This window comes from Anomalospiza imberbis, chromosome W (assembly GCF_031753505.1).
Source record: "Anomalospiza imberbis isolate Cuckoo-Finch-1a 21T00152 chromosome W, ASM3175350v1, whole genome shotgun sequence".
Taxonomy (NCBI): Eukaryota; Metazoa; Chordata; class Aves; order Passeriformes; family Viduidae; genus Anomalospiza; species Anomalospiza imberbis.
Genome location: NC_089720.1, coordinates 6,386,452 through 6,404,954, shown reverse-complemented (window position 1 = coordinate 6,404,954; position 18,503 = coordinate 6,386,452). Strand labels below are relative to the sequence as shown.

The 18,503-nt window shown below is 46.2% G+C and overlaps 1 protein-coding gene across 1 annotated transcript in view; it reads left to right on the top strand.

The window, feature by feature from the left end:
• LOC137464277 (5'-AMP-activated protein kinase catalytic subunit alpha-1-like) overlaps positions 1-4,638 on the top strand; it is a 29,323-nt gene extending 24,685 nt beyond the window's left edge. The window contains 2 exon segments of the mRNA XM_068175564.1: positions 12-138; positions 3,028-4,638. Coding sequence (XP_068031665.1) covers positions 12-138; positions 3,028-3,272 — 372 coding nt within the window. The 3' untranslated portion in view covers positions 3,273-4,638.
• Positions 4,639-18,503: the final 13,865 nt, after the last annotated feature.

Genomic DNA, 18,503 nt, shown 5'->3' with positions numbered 1-18,503 from the left:
TTGTGTACTAGGTTGTAAATCCATATTATCTGCGTGTTCGAAGCAAGAATCCAGTGACAAGTGCATATTCCAAAATGAGTCTACAGTTGTATCAGGTGGATAGAAGGACGTACTTACTGGACTTCCGTAGCATTGATGGTATGGAAAGACTTAAGTCAATGGACTTGTAAGGGGAATAATTTTAAATGCAAACATGTCTTAACTTACTTGTTTATAAGTGATGTAAGTGTTGCCCTTTATTAGTTTAAGCCAAGCTAGATCTGCATTAATGTTTCTTTATTCCTTCCTTGTCTAGTGTTCCTATGATCAGATGGTTAGCTGTTTCATTCCTTAAATAATCACTTTTTAGCTATATCAACTCTCAAACTGCTCCATTTTGTGTCTGCACCAACACTAATATTGCTGGTGCAAAAGGGGAAGGATTGTTGGAGGTGAGTTTTGAATCAACCTAAACTGGTTTTGTGGCCTCACCCCCAAATTTAAACTTTAATTTAGATCTGAAGTAAGTATGGGAACATATTTTCCTAGTGAAGATAAAGCTTGGCATTTAGGCATGCAAATTTGACTTTAGCTGTACATTGCTGTACTGCATCTGGCTGAGATGGACTTAACTTTCTTCATTGTAGCTGGTATGGTGCTGTGTTTTTTTGATCTGCGACTAAAACAGTGTTCTGGCTATTGCTGAACAGTATTTTCATAGTATCTAGTCTTTCTGTTTTCTCACTGTGGTGCACCCAATGAGTAGGCTGGGGGTGAATAAGAAGTTTTATGGGGACATAACCTGAAATGCTGACCTGGCTTGATCAAAGTGATGTCATGCTATATGATGTCATGCTTAGCAAAAAATCTGAGTGGATGGGAGTTTGGGGAAGGTAGCCATTGTTCGGAGACTGGCTGCGTGTTAGTATGCTTATAGGAGGTGGCACGTGGTTGCCTTTGCATCACTTTTTTTCTTTCTTCCTTCATCTTAGTAAGCTGGTTATCTCAATCTATGAGTTTTCTTGCTTTTGTCTTTCCAATTCTCTTCCTCCATTGCACTAAAGGTAGGGTGGAGTGAATGAAGGGCTGGCTGGGGATTTAGCTGTCAGCAAAGTCCAACCCAACAATGCTAGGAGTAGACAAAATTTAAGATGGGCATATGCTTGCAGTAAGTGAAGTCTTGAAAGCAGTTGGACAGATCTGCTGAAAAAACTTTTATAGTGACAATATCACAGCATACAACTCTGTTGTGGTTTAAGCCCAGCTGGGAACTAAGCCTCACACACCTGCTCCTTCACTTTCCCCTGGTAGAATGGGGGAGACAATCAAAAGAGTAAAACTGAGAAAACTCATGGGTTTAGATAGAGACAGTTTAATACAGAAAGCAAAAGCCACATGTGCAAGCAAAGCAAGACAAGAAATTTGGTCACTCCTTCCCACGGGCAGGCAGGTGTTCAGCCATTTCCATCATGCATAACAGTTACTTGGGAAGACAAATGCCATCACTCCAAACATCCCCCACTTCCTTCTTCCCTCAGCATTATATGCTGAGCATGATGTCATATGGTCTGGAATATTCCTTTGGTCAGTTGGGGTCAGCTGTCCCAGCTGTGTTCCCTCCCAACTTCTTGTGCATCCCCAGCCTACTTACTGGCAGGGCGGTATGAGAAGTAGAAAAGTCCTTGATGCTGTGCAAGCTCTGCTCAGCAATAACAAAAACATCCCTGTATTTTCACACACTGTTTCAGCACAAATCCAAACCATAGCCTCGTGCTAGCTACTAGGAAGAAAATTAACTATTCCAGTGAAAACCAGCACAAACTGCAAGTCATACCTTCCTGAAAATGGAGGAACAAATATAGACTGGCCATAATGCTTGTTTAAGAGCATAGTAGACTAAAGCAAATTATTTATAGCCAATAGTGTACATGATATGCCTAGGAAAACATGTGTCATGGAAAAAGAATTTACTGGAATATGGCTGGACTACAGTACAGGATGGCTGAGGCTGAGTCTCATGACAGTTTACCCTGATCTCACTTGGCAGTGCAATTCTTGCCTTGTCCCTTCTAACCATACAAGTGCTTGCTTAGATCTAGTAGTATTTGATACAGGGCATTAATCCCTTTCCTGCACTGACTTCTACTGTAGTATAAGAGAAATTCCATTCCTGTTGAATGGGAGATGACTGCTTAGAGCCATGCAGCTGGGGCAGCTGCAGTCCTGGCCTCAGCTCTTGAGGAAATACAAGCCTAGGGCATAGATTTGGTATCTCTCTTCCAGCAGTGAAGCTGATCTGACTTGCCCTCCACCACAAATAGCCATTCTCTATCCCTCTTGCAAACTGTAGTTTAAAGTAGCTTTGATGTGAAGACCCAATCTCTTCTGTGTTCACTAACTTCTCGCAGAAATAACTTTTTCTGGTAACAGGTGCAAGTCAAAACTAATGTTGAGTATCTAAAGTAAGAATAGAGATACTTCAGCAGAAAATTACCTTCAGTATGAGGTAGAAATGCTTCCATCTTAGAAGTAAACTTAAACTGTTGCAGCCCAAATGCATATTAAAGAGAAAAACTTCCAAAAACGAAGGATGTAGATGCTAGCATTTAATGCATCAATGAATTATAAGGAAATACAAAGTATGAATAACCAAATAGAAAGAAAGCAAATAAAATACTATCAAAAAGCATCTACACAGTGTTCAAAATGTTATTTGATTTAAACTTATGATGCTGTCATGTTTCTGTTTTAAGTTTAGCTAAATCTATTTAACTATTAGCTGCTGAAACTACATGAAAAATTCAGTGAGTGCTGGTCTAAATAGATCAGATAGTCCTGGAGCACAGTTCAAAGCACAAGAATAACTTGCATAAGGACATTTAATTCTGTTGCTATATGTATAAGCTTTTATTTTGTATCAACTACATACAGTTGTAAAAGCTGTTTATGTATTAATCAACATTTAAGAAAATCAATATTGGAAGTGTGAAAAAGGAAAGTTTGCTGTTCCTATGATTAATTTTCCTCTTCTCTCCAATTGTCCCCCAGATGAAATTACTGAAGCAAAATCTGGGACTGCAACTCCACAGAGATCAGGTTCTGTGAGCAACTGTAGATCCTGTCAAAAAGATTCAGATGGTGATGCACAGGGAAAATATGCAGATAGATCCCTTACACCATCAGTAGCTTCTTTGATTGATTCTTCTAAGGTTGAATTAACTCCAAGACCAGGGAGTCATACAATAGAATTCTTTGAGATGTGTGCAAATCTTATTAAAATACTTGCACAATAAGTTTGAAAGTGGACTTCTTTTACAGCAATAACCATGCCTAAATCATAGTCAGATACTTCCAGTTATAATTAAGTTAAATGAACTAAGGTGCTGAAAAAACTAGCCACAGAATGCAATTTTCAGGGGGATTGGAATGATTATAGGCCATTATGTATATTATTTTGAATCTGGAGTGAATTCTGATTGTCCGCTGTCCAATAGCATAATACAGGTATAGGAAGTCACGTGCCCTTGGCAGTGTTCATAACACTTTACACTGATTGCACATTAGAATTCAAATATTTAAGTTATGTTGGCCTTCTCACTTTTTTTCACTGATAATACATACATCTAATGCACTGTAAGTAAATGTAGTTCAATGACTTAAGTATGACTTGATCAGCATCTATAGTTGCGCCTTAGTTGATCGGAATTGTCAACATCTAAAAGTAATATATTAAAACTGCTGTTTCTTCCCTCTTCTTTGATAGTAAATGATAAAGAATAGTTTGATGCATTATAATATACTACTTTTAATAACAGATAAATATGAGTAAATGCATGCAAATACAACCAGGTGAAAATATGTGTAGGGGCTTTGTAATGCACTAAGGGTGAAATTCTGTGGGCTCTAAGTAAAACAATTCAGGCCACAGCAGTGGTGAGAGGCTTAATGCTGAGAAGACTTGGCACCCTGTGTGCTGAAACAAAATGTGGTTCTGTGAAGAACTGTCTGCAGGTTCCTGATCTGTGCAGATTTAGTAGCTCATATCTTAGTGTGGTAGCAGCACAGCAGTTCCCCATTGCTACTGCAGGCTGAGAATCCCGTTTCTTATAAACACATGCATGTAGTTAAAAGCACAGATCTATGGCCTCTTGCATGCTATTCCAGAATCTAAAATTTTCACTTTTAAAAATATGTTCATACTTTGATACAGCTGTTTATATCATATGCTACCTTGCCATATATTTTATAGAATTCACATTGCAGTTGAAAATACATATATAGGTTTAGGTTTTTCAAAGCAGCTTTTGTAGTGAACTCTGCCATTTAAATTGTGGCATTAGTAGTCCAACTTTTCAGTTGAACATTTAAAACTGATCATGACAGCTTATCATATAGTCATAGAATGGTTTGGGTTGGGAGAGACCTTAAAGATTACCTGCTTCTAACTCTCTGCCATGGGCAGGGACACCTTCCACTAGACCAGGTTACTTGTAACCCCATCCAACCTGGCCTTGAACACTTCCAGGGATGGGGTGTCCACAGCCTCTGGGCAACCTGTGCTGGGGCCTCACCACACTCATAGTAAAGAACTTCTTCCTAATATCTAACCTAAACTTGCTCTTCTTCAGCTTAAGGCCATTCCCCCTTCTCCTGTCACTGCACGCCCTTGTGAAACGTCCCTCTCCATGTACCTTGTAGGCCCCCTTTAGGTACTGTAAGGCTGCAATAAGGTCACCCCAGACCCTTCTCTTCTCCAGGTTGAACAGCCCTAAGTCTTTCAGCATGTCTTCATAGGGAGGTGTTCCTGCCCTCCGATCCTCCTTGTGGCCTCCTCTGGACTTGTTCTAAAAGGTCAATATCTTTTCTTGTGTTGGGGGCCCCAGAGCTGGATTCAGGACTCCAGGTGGGATCTCACAAGAAGAGAATAGAGGGGCAGAATCACCTCCCTCAACCAGCTGGGTATGCAGTGATAGGATAAGGAGTGTTGGAACCCAGGTCACAGGGAATATTTGTCTGCCTGTCCTGGGAAATCCTGATCCCCAGGAGAAGACTGCTTTTGACCTTCATCCGTGGAGAAAGCTTCCAAGACCTTGGGAAGAATTGGAATCTACGAGTGTGTGAAATAGATAGCAGTATAGTTTATCACAGGGTGAAAAAGAGTTTTGGGATTTTAGTATGGAGGTAGATAGGAGACAAGATGGAGGATTTTGGGCGTTGTCTGATCTCCTTCTTGTTCTTCATCTACTCCATTTTCTGCAATGTTGGGAGCACAGGGTGATTGGTTAGAAAGAACCACAATGCAGATGTTGCGTAGACAGAAAAATAATTAGTTATTGGTAGAAAGGTAGAAATAAAGTATGTTCTAAGAGTTAATTGGACAAAATAGCTTTAAAAGACCTTGAATCTGTGTGTCTTGTGGCTTTTGGTGCCTTGTCTTTGTACGCTAAGTCTGAGATGTAGATGGTGTGCAGAACTTCTGATAAGAGAAAAATCAACAACAACCTGAAGACTGAAAAAACCAAGATTCCCATCCATCTCTCATTCCTGTCACAGAACTTTTTAGGGGTCTCCCCATCAGGGGGACCCACAAGTGAGGTTTCGACAAGGAGGAATGGCCTTAAGCTGAAGGAGAGAAGGTTTAGATTAGATATTAGGAAGAAATTCTTTATTATAAGGGTGGTGAGGCACTGGCACAGGTTGCCCACAGGTTGTGGATTCTCCATCCCTGGAAGTGTTCAAGGCCAGATTGGATGGGGCTTGGAGCAATCTGGTCTAGTGGAAGGTGTCCCTGCCCATGGCAAGGTGGTTGGAAGTAGATTATCTTTAAGGTCCCTTCTGACCCTAGCCATTCTGTGATTCTTTATCAAGCTTCTCGTTCACAACCATCCTCAGTCCTCTCAGGGTTTATTCTTGATTCATTTTACACCCAGCTTTTAATTGTGCTTGGGATTCAAAAAGTTTTTAACAGTAGATTTCTATTACCAATGTCATAAATCCTACCACAGTTGTGGTTTTTGCAATGTTTTCAGAACAAAATTGAACCTTAAATGTTAAAATCTTAGCTAATACTTGAAAAAAACATTTACTCTCTTGCAAACTGGATATAATTATCCACAGTTCCATTTTAATCTAGCACTAATAGATGTAAACATTGCACAAGAAATTATGTCATAAAACATTTGCATTCAACAATGAGCATTCTCTTCAAAGTCAACTTCATTATCTACTTTCTTTCAAAGATTGCTCTTCTGATTAGAGACTGGAAACAAGGCATTATTTTGATCAGTAAAGTCTTGACCCTGAAAATGAATGTGAGTTATTGTCATTGTCTAGCTGAAAAATGCTAGCTACACCTATAAGAACAGTCTAATCCAAGCCAACTGGTTCCAGTTATGAATATGCACAGCACAGAATTTGAACAAACTTAAAGCTGCTTAAGCCCTGGAGCTGCCGTAACTGTGTTCTGAACTGGGAAATGGTGTAGTCTGCTTAATATGTAGGTACATGTTACAACTCCAGTTCTTTATCCTCAAGTGTCACACACTGTCCCCATAATGCATGGTTGTATTACTGTATCTCAAAGTGGAAGATTTTTCTTAATGCTTTGAGTTTAAATTCCTGAGATTGAGATGTCAACATGAGACCAGTTGCCCATCCTACTTGAGTGGGGGTTTGTGTTATGTGGGGTCTTTTTATGCCTTGTAAGAAATTATTCTGATGTACTAAATAAATCAGTGTACTCATTTTTGTTACCCTTTTATTTTGAAGTTGGTAAATGTTGTACAATATAACAAATGCAGAGGGTTTTTTGTTTTTTTAATTGCAGTAATTTCTCATCTGGAATTGGTTTGGAATCACTGAAAGGGTCTCTTTGTGTATGTTAAGCTAAATATTTGCAAATGGTATCTGGTCCTGTTTTGCAAATTTGTAATGCCAACCACAAGTGCAAGGTGTCAAGGTGCAAATATCTTATTTTTTATATACTTTTTGGCACTCATGCATTAAGGCAACCTTGGTTGTTTTGTCTCAGTATCTGATAGCGGAAGAGAGTTTCTGGCAGAAGTGCACAGTATGTATAGCTTTATTTAAAGTAAATTTTATTGGTATGATAAATCGGTTTTGATGGACAAAATTTTCCTGATGGAACAGAGTTGAGGTGTGGTTTGCGGTCTTTTTGTTTGTTGTGGGGGCTAGCTTATACAGTGGGGTGGAGGGGAAATAATGCACTGGAGAGTCCAGAAGAAGTGAAGCCCACTGGTTGAGATACCCGTGCAGGGAGGGTAATGCCTGAGAAAGAGACAGCAAATAATTTCTCACTATTCCCTCCCCTTCTAAGTGCATTTGGTCAGTTTGATTTCCTGGCAGGATATGGTTTTCCATATAATACTTTGAAGGGACTTTCTCCCTCTCTAACCCATGGAGTTATCTTGATTCTCATCAATAAAACAGATAAAACCTCCACCTGTTTAGGACGTGTTTCCTGACATAATTTTGTGATTTGCCTCTTGAGAGTCTGTAGGAATAAGGCCTACAGCCATGAGATATGCCATAAAATATGTGTTGAAGGGATTAATGTGAGCGTGATAGCCTACTGATGGGGCTAATAGTTTGTCAGGCAGATGCTGGATGACTCTTATCCCTGCAATTGGCCAGGTGAAAGAGGAAGTGATACTAAGGCATCACAGTTCTGTTCCACCCTTGCACAAGATCCAGAGCCTTTGTAACATCTCTGTTACTCTTGATATCCCTAATTTACGTATAAAGTGGCTTCCCTTCCCCATTTATGATGGCAGTAATGGGATATCTGACTGCAGTCTCATCTCCACTTCTCCCAAGAATGAGAATATGACCAACTTTTCAGACAAGTTGACGGGCTTTCTCCTCTCTCCTCCTCAAAGCAGGGACACCTCTTTGGTAAGATTTGTGCATCTGACTATGTCGGAGTATACCTGGGAACACTTGATTATAGTGCTATACACTTATATTTTGTAGATCTAGTGAATTTATCACCATCAATCTAAGAAGAATGTATAATCTGTTGCTTCAATAAACCACACTACTTGTGAATCTGTGATTATAGAAGTTCTTATTGAACACAACCAAATTTGTAGTGTTACACTGGTATACTGCACTACTGGTGAATCTATGAGCAAGAATGAGACCAGACTTACAGTGTAACCCACACTATTTGTGTGTTTGGGATCTTATTGAATGTGACCAGACTTATAGTGCTGAATTGGTTCTAATCAGAAATTAAACCCAGCTGCACCCATCCCCTCTGACCTATGAGGACCAGCTGGAACACCATGGGGTATATTTTCTGCAAAATTTCTATCCCCTTAGCTCAAAAGTCTGATTAATTCTATTTTTCCACTTGATTGCAGTCTCCAGGGAGTGGGCAAATCCCATTTCATTCAGTGAAAATTTTATAAATGCTGAACTACCTCTGAAATAAAATGGGGATTATTATCTGAGGACAGATCTTCGGGGATCCCAAACCTAGGAATTATTTCCTGTAGCAGAATTGCAGCAACCTCTCTAGCTTGACTGTTATGACATGGGAAAGCCTCTGGCCATCCTGAGAAGGTACCCCACTAAAATGAGTGGATATTGTTGCTGTTACTGTTAATTTTCTTTTCTCATTGCTGTTTCCAGTAAATTTTTCTTAGCTCAACCCATGATCTTCACCTTTTGTGACTCTAATTCTCAACTCCATCCCACCACAGCTTCATGCCATTGCCTCGTGTCCTATCACTGGTAACCAGAGACGAGATCAGTGCCTGCTTCTCCATTTCCCCTTGCGAGGAGGCTGTAGGCTGCAATAAGGTCTCCCCTCAGTCTTCTCTTCTCCAGGTTGAACAAGCCAAGTGACCTCAGACACTTCTTGTATGGCTTCCCCTCTAGGCACATCACCTGCCCCAACTGGCTGGCGATGCTGTGCCTGATGAACGTTAGAACACGGTTGGCCCTCCTGGCTGCCAGGGCAAACTGCTGACTTAAACTTGTCATCAACTCAGACCCCCAGGTCCCCTTCTGCAGTGCTGTTCTCCAGCCTCTCATTCCTCAGTCTGTGCATATATCCAGAGTTGCTCTGTCACTGGTACAGAATCTGGCACTTGTCTTTGTTGAACTTCATATGGCTGGTGATTGCCCAATCCTCTAATTTGTCTAGGTCTCTCTGCAGGGGCTCTGTATTGGTTTTGCATGGCCTGTTTTTTTGTAGCAGGGGAGCCACAAAGATGGCTCCTGTGAAAAGCTGCTGGAAGCTTTCACCATGTCCAGCAGAGCCAATCTTTGATGGCTTTGAAGATGGACATGCTGCTGGCCAAAACTGGGCCAATGAGAGAGATTGGTAATGACTCTGTGATGACATATTTAAGAAGAAAATCAAAACCAAGTCACAAGGTTTTGCTTCCAGTCAGAGAAGAGGAGGAAGTGAGAATATGTGAGGGAAAACAACATAGTGACACCAAAGTTAGGGGAGAAGGAGGGAGAGGAGGTGCTCCAGGCACCGGAGTCGAGATTCCTCTGCAAGCCATGGTGAAGATCATGGTGAAGTAGGCTGTCTCCCTGCAGCCCATGGGTCCACAGGGGATGCAGAGATCCACCCGCAGCTTGTGGGGCAGGTGCCCATGTTGGAGCAGGTGGATGCCTCAAGGAGGCTGTGGTCCAGTGGGAGATCCGGTGGAGAGAGGACCCCTGCTTCCAGGCTGGAGCAGCCTGTCCTTGGAGGACTGCACCCTGTGAAAAGAGAGACCCACATTGCAGCAGTTTTGGGAAGACTGTTTGCTTGTGGGAGGGACTCATGTTGTAGCAGGTGTGGTATGGCTGCTTGTCATGGTTTGATGCTGGCGCAATGCCAGTGCCCCCATGAAAATGCACCTTCCCCAAATAAATGCTGTGAGATGCGATCAGGAACAGAGCAGAGCAGGTCCAAGTTTAGAAATAAAGGAGAAAGAACTTTATTTAAGCTACTACTATGATAAAAGACACACAGTAAATCCAGAATGAAAACCTGTAGCAGTCAGAGGCCCTGCAAGGCCTCCCTGGCGGTTACCCACCTAAGACAAGAAATGCAGAGTCATGATGAGTGGACCAAAGTAGCCCCTCTTCCGTCTTCGGACCCTTGTTATCTCTCTGTAAGGCTATAGGTTGTATTCTCCTCAACCCTGGCCATTGGACAATTTCCAACACCCCACTAGCCTACTTAAACCCCCATCTCTGCCCATTTCAGTGGAAGAGCTGTCACTGGAACCCTTTGCAGGACCTTGATAATAAAGACGCCGCTGCGGAACTCTACACAGGCTTCTCCTCTCTCAATCCCTGTGCCTGTCGAGGCACCTTTGTGAGCTCAGAGCTGGAATCACTAAGAGCTGAACTCACAGAGCTGTAATCACTCAATAGTGCTTGCTTAGGTTGCTTACGGCTGGGAGCTAGCCCGAGGGACCCAGAGAGGTTGTGCCTCATCAGCACAGTGCTATCCGGGACACCTACAGCAGCAGCTGCTCGGGGGGACAAACGGACCCCCGGGGCCCCAGGCCGTGATAAAAACCCTCCAAAACACTCCTCCTCCCCCCACCCAAACTCCAACAAACCACAGTGAGACACAACTTGGACCCTCAATCAAGTCATCACCCTTCACATAATCAATACTCAGTCCCTCAAGGGAGAGAGGAGTCTCTCTTGCACCATAGACCCCCAGGAAACACAATTGCCACCTCTTGTCTTTCCATGTCACACATGGCAACCGCCTGGAGAAAATCTGCCAGTGTGACACTCTCCTTTCCATGTCACAGTGCTCTCACCACCGTGCATGGACAGACTGCTCATAGCGCTCCTTTAAGGATGCTTTGCCAAGGACCAAAAGAAACAACAGTTCAGTTTCTCATTTTGGGACCACAGTCCCCCCCATTTTTCCTCCCTTGGGGCTGAGGGTCTTGAGAACAGAGATCTTCTTCTTCCTGAAGACAGAGGGCATCACCACACCCTCCTCAGCTTTTCTCTTTTCACTCCATTCCTGTGCTGGTAGTCGCTGAAGCAGGTCTCTTGGCTCACCATTGCATCCCCCTAAAAATGCAGTCTCTGTTGCAGGAGAATTTGGTTCAGTCTATGGCTAAAAAGAAAAGTCCCGCCAAAAGCCACTCCATCATCTCCTCCCACCTAGAATTCTTCTTCTAACATCTCAGGTCCCAGACTGTCTCTCTTCTCTTTCAAATCGAGGAGGAGTAATATTTAACAAAGCTTTCAATTCCCAGGAAAGGGTTAAAAGTCTCGGACTCCCCTGACGGCTGAAATCTCCGCCCTGAACTCCAACTCCCATGGCCGGGCACCTTCCCCCCCCCCCCCCCCCCCCCTTCTTCTTCTCTGCTGGCAAATTCCAGGTGCCGTCAGGCTCTCGGTCTCTTTCCCTCTGGGGGAGGGGGGGGGGGGAGAACAAAGGCATCTCAGTTTCTCTCCACCCTTCCATCTGCAGGACTTGGCCTGGTTCCAGTCCCTTCACACCCTGGCCTACCTCTCCCAGACCGCATGGCTTTCCCTCCCCCACCCAGCACGTGGCTGGGCAGGGGAGGTCTGCACTGCACTCTGACTGGAACCAAAAAGACAGTTCCCCTGGGATTTCTTGCTTTTAACCCCCTGTGTTCTCAGAGGCATGTCCATGCCTTCAGTGGTCACTCCAGGTGCCAATATCCAAACCTGACCACTGATTGGTTTGACCCAACTTCCTGAGAAAATTCACTTCCGTGTCAAACCATGACACTGCTGTTCGTGAGAGTGGACCCACATCAGAGAAGTTCACGGAGAACTGTCTCCCATGAGAGGGACCCCACAGTCTCACAGGGGAAGGACTTCTCCTCCACAGCAGCAGAAGAAAATCTAGGTGATGAACTGACCCAAAAAACCCCTATGCCCTGTCTCCCTGCACTGTCAGTGGGAAGGAGGGAGGGGCTGGGGGGGAGAAGGGGTTTTAAGGGGTTATTTTACTTCTCATTATCCTCCTCTGATTCTGTTAGTAATAAATTTACTTTGCAACTTAAGTGGAGCCTGTTTTGCCCTTGAATTGTTTTCTCCTGGTCCTTATCTCACTCATGAAGCCTTCATTAAGTTTTTTTTTCCCTCTTCTTGGCTCAGCTGTAGTAGGGGAGGGTGAACGAGCAACTGTCATAGGTGACTGGCATTGGGCCAGTGTCAAACCATGACAGCCCTCTCTGCCTTCAAGGTAGTCAAGAGCTCTTCCTAACTTATTATCATCTGCAAACTTAGTACCCCTTCGAGTCCTGCATCCAAGTCATCGATGAAGATCTTGAAGAACACTGGAGCCCTGTGGAACCCCACTAGTGACCAGCCAGCCTTATGTAACCCCATTCACTTATAACAGTTTGTGCCCAACCCATGAGCCAGTTGCTTACCCACTGCATGACATGTTTATCCAGCTGAATGCTGGACATTTTATCTGGAAGAATAATGTGAGAGTATGAAAAGCTTTACTGAAATCCAAAAAGATTCTATCAACTGGCTTACCTTGATCAGCTAGGTGGATTACCATGTCATAAAAGGAAATCAGGTTTGGCAAGCAGGACTTTCTCCCACATGAAACTATGCTGGCTGTGACCAGTGACTGCATTGTCTTTCAGGTGTTTTTCAGTATTGGGTTTGCATGGCCTGGGTTTTGGTAGCAGGGTAGGTGACAGAGGTGGCTTCTGTGAGAAGCTACTAGAAGCTTCCACCATGTCCAGCAGAGCCAATCCCTGGTGGATCCAAAGATGGACGTGCTGCTGGCCAAGGCTGGGCCAATTAGAAATGGTAGTAATGCCTCTGTGATAACATATTTAAGAAGAAACCAAAACAAAAAGTCGTTGCGCAGTTTTAATTCCAGTCAGAGAAGAGTGAGAATGTCGGAACCCAAAATGCTTTTCCGACATTTTCAAATATTCCTGTGAGTCAGAGACCCTGGCAGACAGCTGGAGACAGCTGTGATTTTAATTTTGAGCCATGGAATGAGTTACCAGCTCTGCAGGAAGAACAAGAAGAGACAAAAATCTAGAATTTACAGTAGATAAAGTAGAAGTAGTTATAAGTTAGAGGAGAGTATTTTTACATTATGTTCATGGGGGTTTTGACCGATGTACGGGGGGGTCAAGATTGGTGCAGGGGGGGTATGAAAAATTCAACATGGAGGATTTGGGGTGTGACTTGTCCTTTTCCTTCTTCTTCTTACCCTCCATCTTCTTGGTGATGTTGGCATCTTCTAATTGGGTTTTACTGAAAACACACTGTCCAACATAGGTGCTAAATATTGGTAGGAAATAGTAAACATGTAGTACGTATCAGGTAGTATTTAATCTCTGTGCCTGCCTCTCGAGGTCAGATGCTCCCTTTCTGCCTTGCTGGACAGACCTCAGCAAGGGCACAGAGACAATTGATAGATAAGAAATAGTAAACAACTGTTAAGAAGTCTGCGCCTTCTCTTGGCCAGCAGCCAAAGAGACAAGCTTCCTGATAATTTGAAATAAATCATCCAGAGACCGAATACTGCGGCTGCTGTGTCTTCCTTCGTCAGCGCAGGCCAGTGAAGGCCTTCTCCACCATCCCGGAGTCACCTCAGCACTAGAGGGACATCCGAGATCTGGCGTCACTGGGTGGGCTCGACCGAAGGCATTTCAGAAGTATCCAGAGACGAGAAGCTGAGCCACCAAGTGATCTCGCCTGCACAAGAAGAGAGAAGGAAAGCAGGTTTTCCCAGAAGATCCCAGTGAAGAAGACAGCAGGGAGCATGACACAGAGTATCCTGACCTCACCAAACTCTTCGCCTCGAGACCAGCTCAGAGAGGAGGAGATTCAGAAGCGCGCCTGGATCTGCTCACCTGTGACCTGCTGGACAGGGACCAGTGCCATTTTCGGACCGACCTCGCGTCGATACAGCTTGGTGAGAAAGTCAATTCGAGAACATGGGGATGGGACATTCCCAGGAAGAGGCCCAAGTTCTAGCAGACTTACAGGGAATCATTTCCACACATTCTGTGGAAATCAGTTCGAAAAAATTAAAGGCCTTGCTATTGTGGGTGCAGTATAATTTCCCAAACACAGAGAAACGCCTCTTATATGAGGTGGGGTTTTGGCAGCAGATGAACAGAGAATTATATTACAGAGCCGTAAAAAACGATAAGATAGCTGCAAAGCTCCTGACTTCAGCTAGAACAGTGCTGGAATTGCTGTCACAGGGAAGCAAGAGTTTTGCAGGGCCATCTAGGGTCTCTGCCGGGACCCAGGGGGAGGGGTCAGCCAGCCAGCCGCTAGGCATGACTTCCCCCATCACAGAGGCAGAGAAAGCGGATTTACCTTCCGCGGGAGAAGAGGGGTTTGAGTTTCCGCCACCAACAAGGTCCCCGATTTCTGCCTGCTCTTTAGATTCGCTCGAGGAAAACAATTCCCCAGGCTCCTCCGATGGAGAATACCCCCAGGGAGCGGCGAAAGTCACCACCCCACCCGAAAGCCAAGCGCGGGCGGTTGCGGGCGCGGAACGCCCTGGTTTTGGCAATTGCCTTCACAGCGCACAGAAGCCCGGTGCTCTGCTGCTTTGTTTTTCCCAGTCAGTGAATTGCACACTAGTGAAGCTGAGCCAGGCTCTTCAGCTTTGCTGCTTTTTAGTATCTGCGCTCCACTGATGCTCTGTGACATGTCTCGAGGTTGTTTGCCTTGGCCAGGCTGGAAAGTGCCCACAAGTACATAGAGCTGGGCAGGAGAGGGCAGAGAGCACTTCCATCTGACAGCAGGTTGCAGGTTGCCTCAGAAAGAGCCGTGTCCTTGGAATGTGCAGCAAATCCAATTTCTTGGTAACCCGGGGTTAGTGTGCAGTGCTGGTACACTCTCCCCTTGCCAAATGGAGTGGGAAAGCTTTTCGCTAAGATAGAGACGACTGGAGAAGCAGAAGACGCGGCTCCGGAGCTATCCGAAGCTGAGTGCCGGTTCCCGGCGTCTTTCGGCAGAAGCGGCGCTCCAGAGTGAGCCGCTGCCGCTCTAATGATCTGTGCACGAACTGGCCGCTTCTTCGCCTCCGAGAGCCAGAGATCGCGGTAGCTCTGAAGAGGCGGAGAACGAAGCCGCAAAGAAGCGGGCTTGTGTGCGAAGCCTTCAGACTGCTGGAGGACAGTGGCTGCCGCTCTCCTGCCTGTTGAATTCACTCTTGGCCAGCGAATGGAAAGCGTTCCAGGACAACTTGCCTGGTTTTTTACTTAGTCCTGATGCGTCCCACCTTGGCAAGTCTTGCTCATCCCCTGAGGCTCCAAAATGCACAGAACACGGTGGCAGCTGCTGAAGAGAAGGGCAGCGGTGACTTTGTCAGCAAGCAAGAACATAGGCAGCTGACTGTGCTTTTGAAGGAGCAGCTGCCTGGTTTTGGCAATTGCCTTCACAGAGCACAGAAGCCCGGTGCTCTGCTGCTTTGTTTTTCCCAGTCAGTGAATTGCACACTAGTGAAGCTGAGCCAGGCTCTACAGCTTTTCTGCTTTTAAACATCTGTGCTCCACTTATGCTCTGTGACATGTCTCGAGGTTGTTTGCCTTGGCCAGGCTGGAAAGTGCCCGCTAGTACATAGAGCTGGGCAGGAGAGGGCAGAGAGCACTTCCATCTGACAGCAGGTTGCAGGTTGCCTCGGAAAGAGCCGCGTCATTGGAATGTGCAGCAAATCCAATTTCTTGGCAAGCCGGGGTTAGTGTGCAGTGCTGGTACACTCTCCCCTTGCCAAATGGAGTGGGAAAGCTTTTCGCTAAGATAGAGACGACTAGAGAAACAGAAGACGCGGCTCCGGATCTATCCGAAGCTGAGTGCCGGTTCCCGGCGTCTTTCGGCAGAAGCGGCGCTCCAGAGTGCGCCGCTGCCGCTCTAATGATCTGTGCAGGAACTGGCCGCTTCTTCGCCTCCGAGAGCCAGAGATCGCGGTAGCTCTGAAGAGGCGGAGAACGAAGCCGCAAAGAAGCGAGCTTGTGTGCGAAGCCTTCAGACTGCTGGAGGACGGTGGCTGCCGCTCTCCTGCCTGTTGAATTCACTCTTGGAAAGCGAATGGAAAGCGTTCCAGGACAACTTGCCTGGGTTTTTACTTAGTCCTGATGCATCCCACCTTGGCAAGTCTTGCTCATCCCCTGAGGCTCTGAAATGCACAGAACACGGTGGCAGCTGCTGAAAAGAAGGGCAGCGGTGAGTTTGTATACCAGCACGAACATAGGCAGCTGACTGTGCTTTTGAAGGAGCAGCTGCCTGGTTTTGGCAATTGCCTTCACAGCGCACAGAAGCCCGGTGCTCTGCTGCTTTGTTTTTCCCAGTCAGTGAATTGCACACTAGTGAAGCTGAGCCAGGCTCTTCGGTATTGCTGCTTTTAAGCATCTGTGCTCCACTTATGCTCTGTGACATGTCTCGAGGTTGTTTGCCTTGGTCAGGCTGGAAAGTGCCCGCAAGTACATAGAGCTGGGCAGGAGAGGGCAGAGAGCACTTCCATCTGACAGCAGGTTGCAGGTTGCCTCGGAAAGAGCCGCGTCCTTGGAATGTGCAGCAAATCCAATTTCTTGGCAAGCCTGGGTTAGTGTGCAGTGCTGGTACACTCTCCCCTTGCCAAATGGAGTGGGAAAGCTTTTCGCTAAGATAGAGACGACTAGAGAAACAGAAGACGCGGCTCCGGAGCTACCCGAAGCTGAGTGCCGGTTCCCGGCATCTTTCGGCAGAAGCGGCGCTCCAGAGTGCGCTGCTGCCGCTCTAATGATCTGTGCAGGAACTGGCCGCTTCTTCGCCTCCGAGAGCCAGAGATCACAGTAGCTCTGAAGAGGCGGAGAACGAAGCCGCAAAGAAGCGGGCTTGTGTGCGAAGCCTTCAGACTGCTGGAGGACGGTGGCTGCCGCTCTCCTGCCTGTTGAATTCACTCTTGGCAAGCGAATGGAAAGCGTTCCAGGACAACTTGCCTGGGTTTTTACTTAGTCCTGATGCGTCCCACCTTGGCAAGTCTTGCTCATCCCCTGAGGCTCTGAAATGCACAGAACACGGTGGCAGCTGCTGAAAAGAAGGGCAGCGGTGAGTTTGTATGCCAGCAAGAACATAGGCAGCTGACTGTGCTTGTGAAGGAGCAGCTGCCTGGTTTTGGCAATTGCCTTCACAGCGCACAGAAGCCCGGTGCTCTGCTGCTTTGTTTTTCCCAGTCAGTGAATTGCACACTAGTGAAGCTGAGCCAGGCTCTTCGGTATTGCTGCTTTTAAGCATCTGTGCTCCACTTATGCTCTGTGACATGTCTCGAGGTTGTTTGCCTTGGTCAGGCTGGAAAGTGCCCGCAAGTACATAGAGCTGGGCAGGAGAGGGCAGAGAGCACTTCCATCTGACAGCAGGTTGCAGGTTGCCTCGGAAAGAGCCGCGTCCTTGGAATGTGCAGCAAATCCAATTTCTTGGCAAGCCGGGGTTAGTGTGCAGTGCTGGTACACTCTCCCCTTGCCAAATGGAGTGGGAAAGCTTTTCGCTAAGATAGAGACGACTAGAGAAACAGAAGACGTGGCTCCGGAGCTACCCGAAGCTGAGTGCCGGTTCCCGGCATCTTTCGGCAGAAGCGGCGCTCCAGAGTGCGCTGCTGCCGCTCTAATGATCTGTGCAGGAACTGGCCGCTTCTTCGCCTCCGAGAGCCAGAGATCGCGGTAGCTCTGAAGAGGCGGAGAACGAAGCCGCAAAGAAGCGGGCTCGTGTGCGAAGCCTTCAGACTGCTGGAGGACGGTGGCTGCCGCTCTCCTGCCTGTTGAATTCACTCTTGGCAAGCGAATGGAAAGCGTTCCAGGACAACTTGCCTGGGTTTTTACTTAGTCCTGATGCGTCCCACCTTGGCAAGTCTTGCTCATCCCCTGAGGCTCCGAAATGCACAGAACACGGTGGCAGCTGCTGAAAAGAAAGGCAGCGGTGACTTTGTATGCCAGCAAGAACATAGGCAACTGACTGTGCTTTTGAAGGAGCAGCTGCCTGGTTTTGGCAATTGCCTTCACAGCGCACAGAAGCCCGGTGCTCTGCTGCTTTGTTTTTCCCAGTCAGTGAATTGCACACTAGTGAAGCTGAGCCAGGCTCTTCGGTATTGCTGCTTTTAAGCATCTGTTCTCCACTTATGCTCTGTGACATGTCTCGAGGTTGTTTGCCTTGGCCAGGCTGGAAAGTGCCCGCTAGTACATAGAGCTGGGCAGGAGAGGGCAGAGAGCACTTCCATCTGACAGCAGGTTGCAGGTTGCCTCGGAAAGAGCCGCGTCCTTGGAATGTGCAGCAAATCCAATTTCTTGGCAAGCCGGGGTTAGTATGAAGTGCTGGTACACTCTCCCCTTGCCAAATGGAGTGGGAAAGCTTTTCGCTAAGATAGAGACGACTAGAGAAGCAGAAAACGCGGCTCCGGAGCTACCCGAAGCTGAGTGCCGGTTCCCGGCGTCTTTCGGCAGAAGCGGCGCTCCAGAGTGCGCCGCTGCCGCTCTAATGATCTGTGCAGGTACTGGCCGCTTCTTCGCCTCCGAGAGCCAGAGATC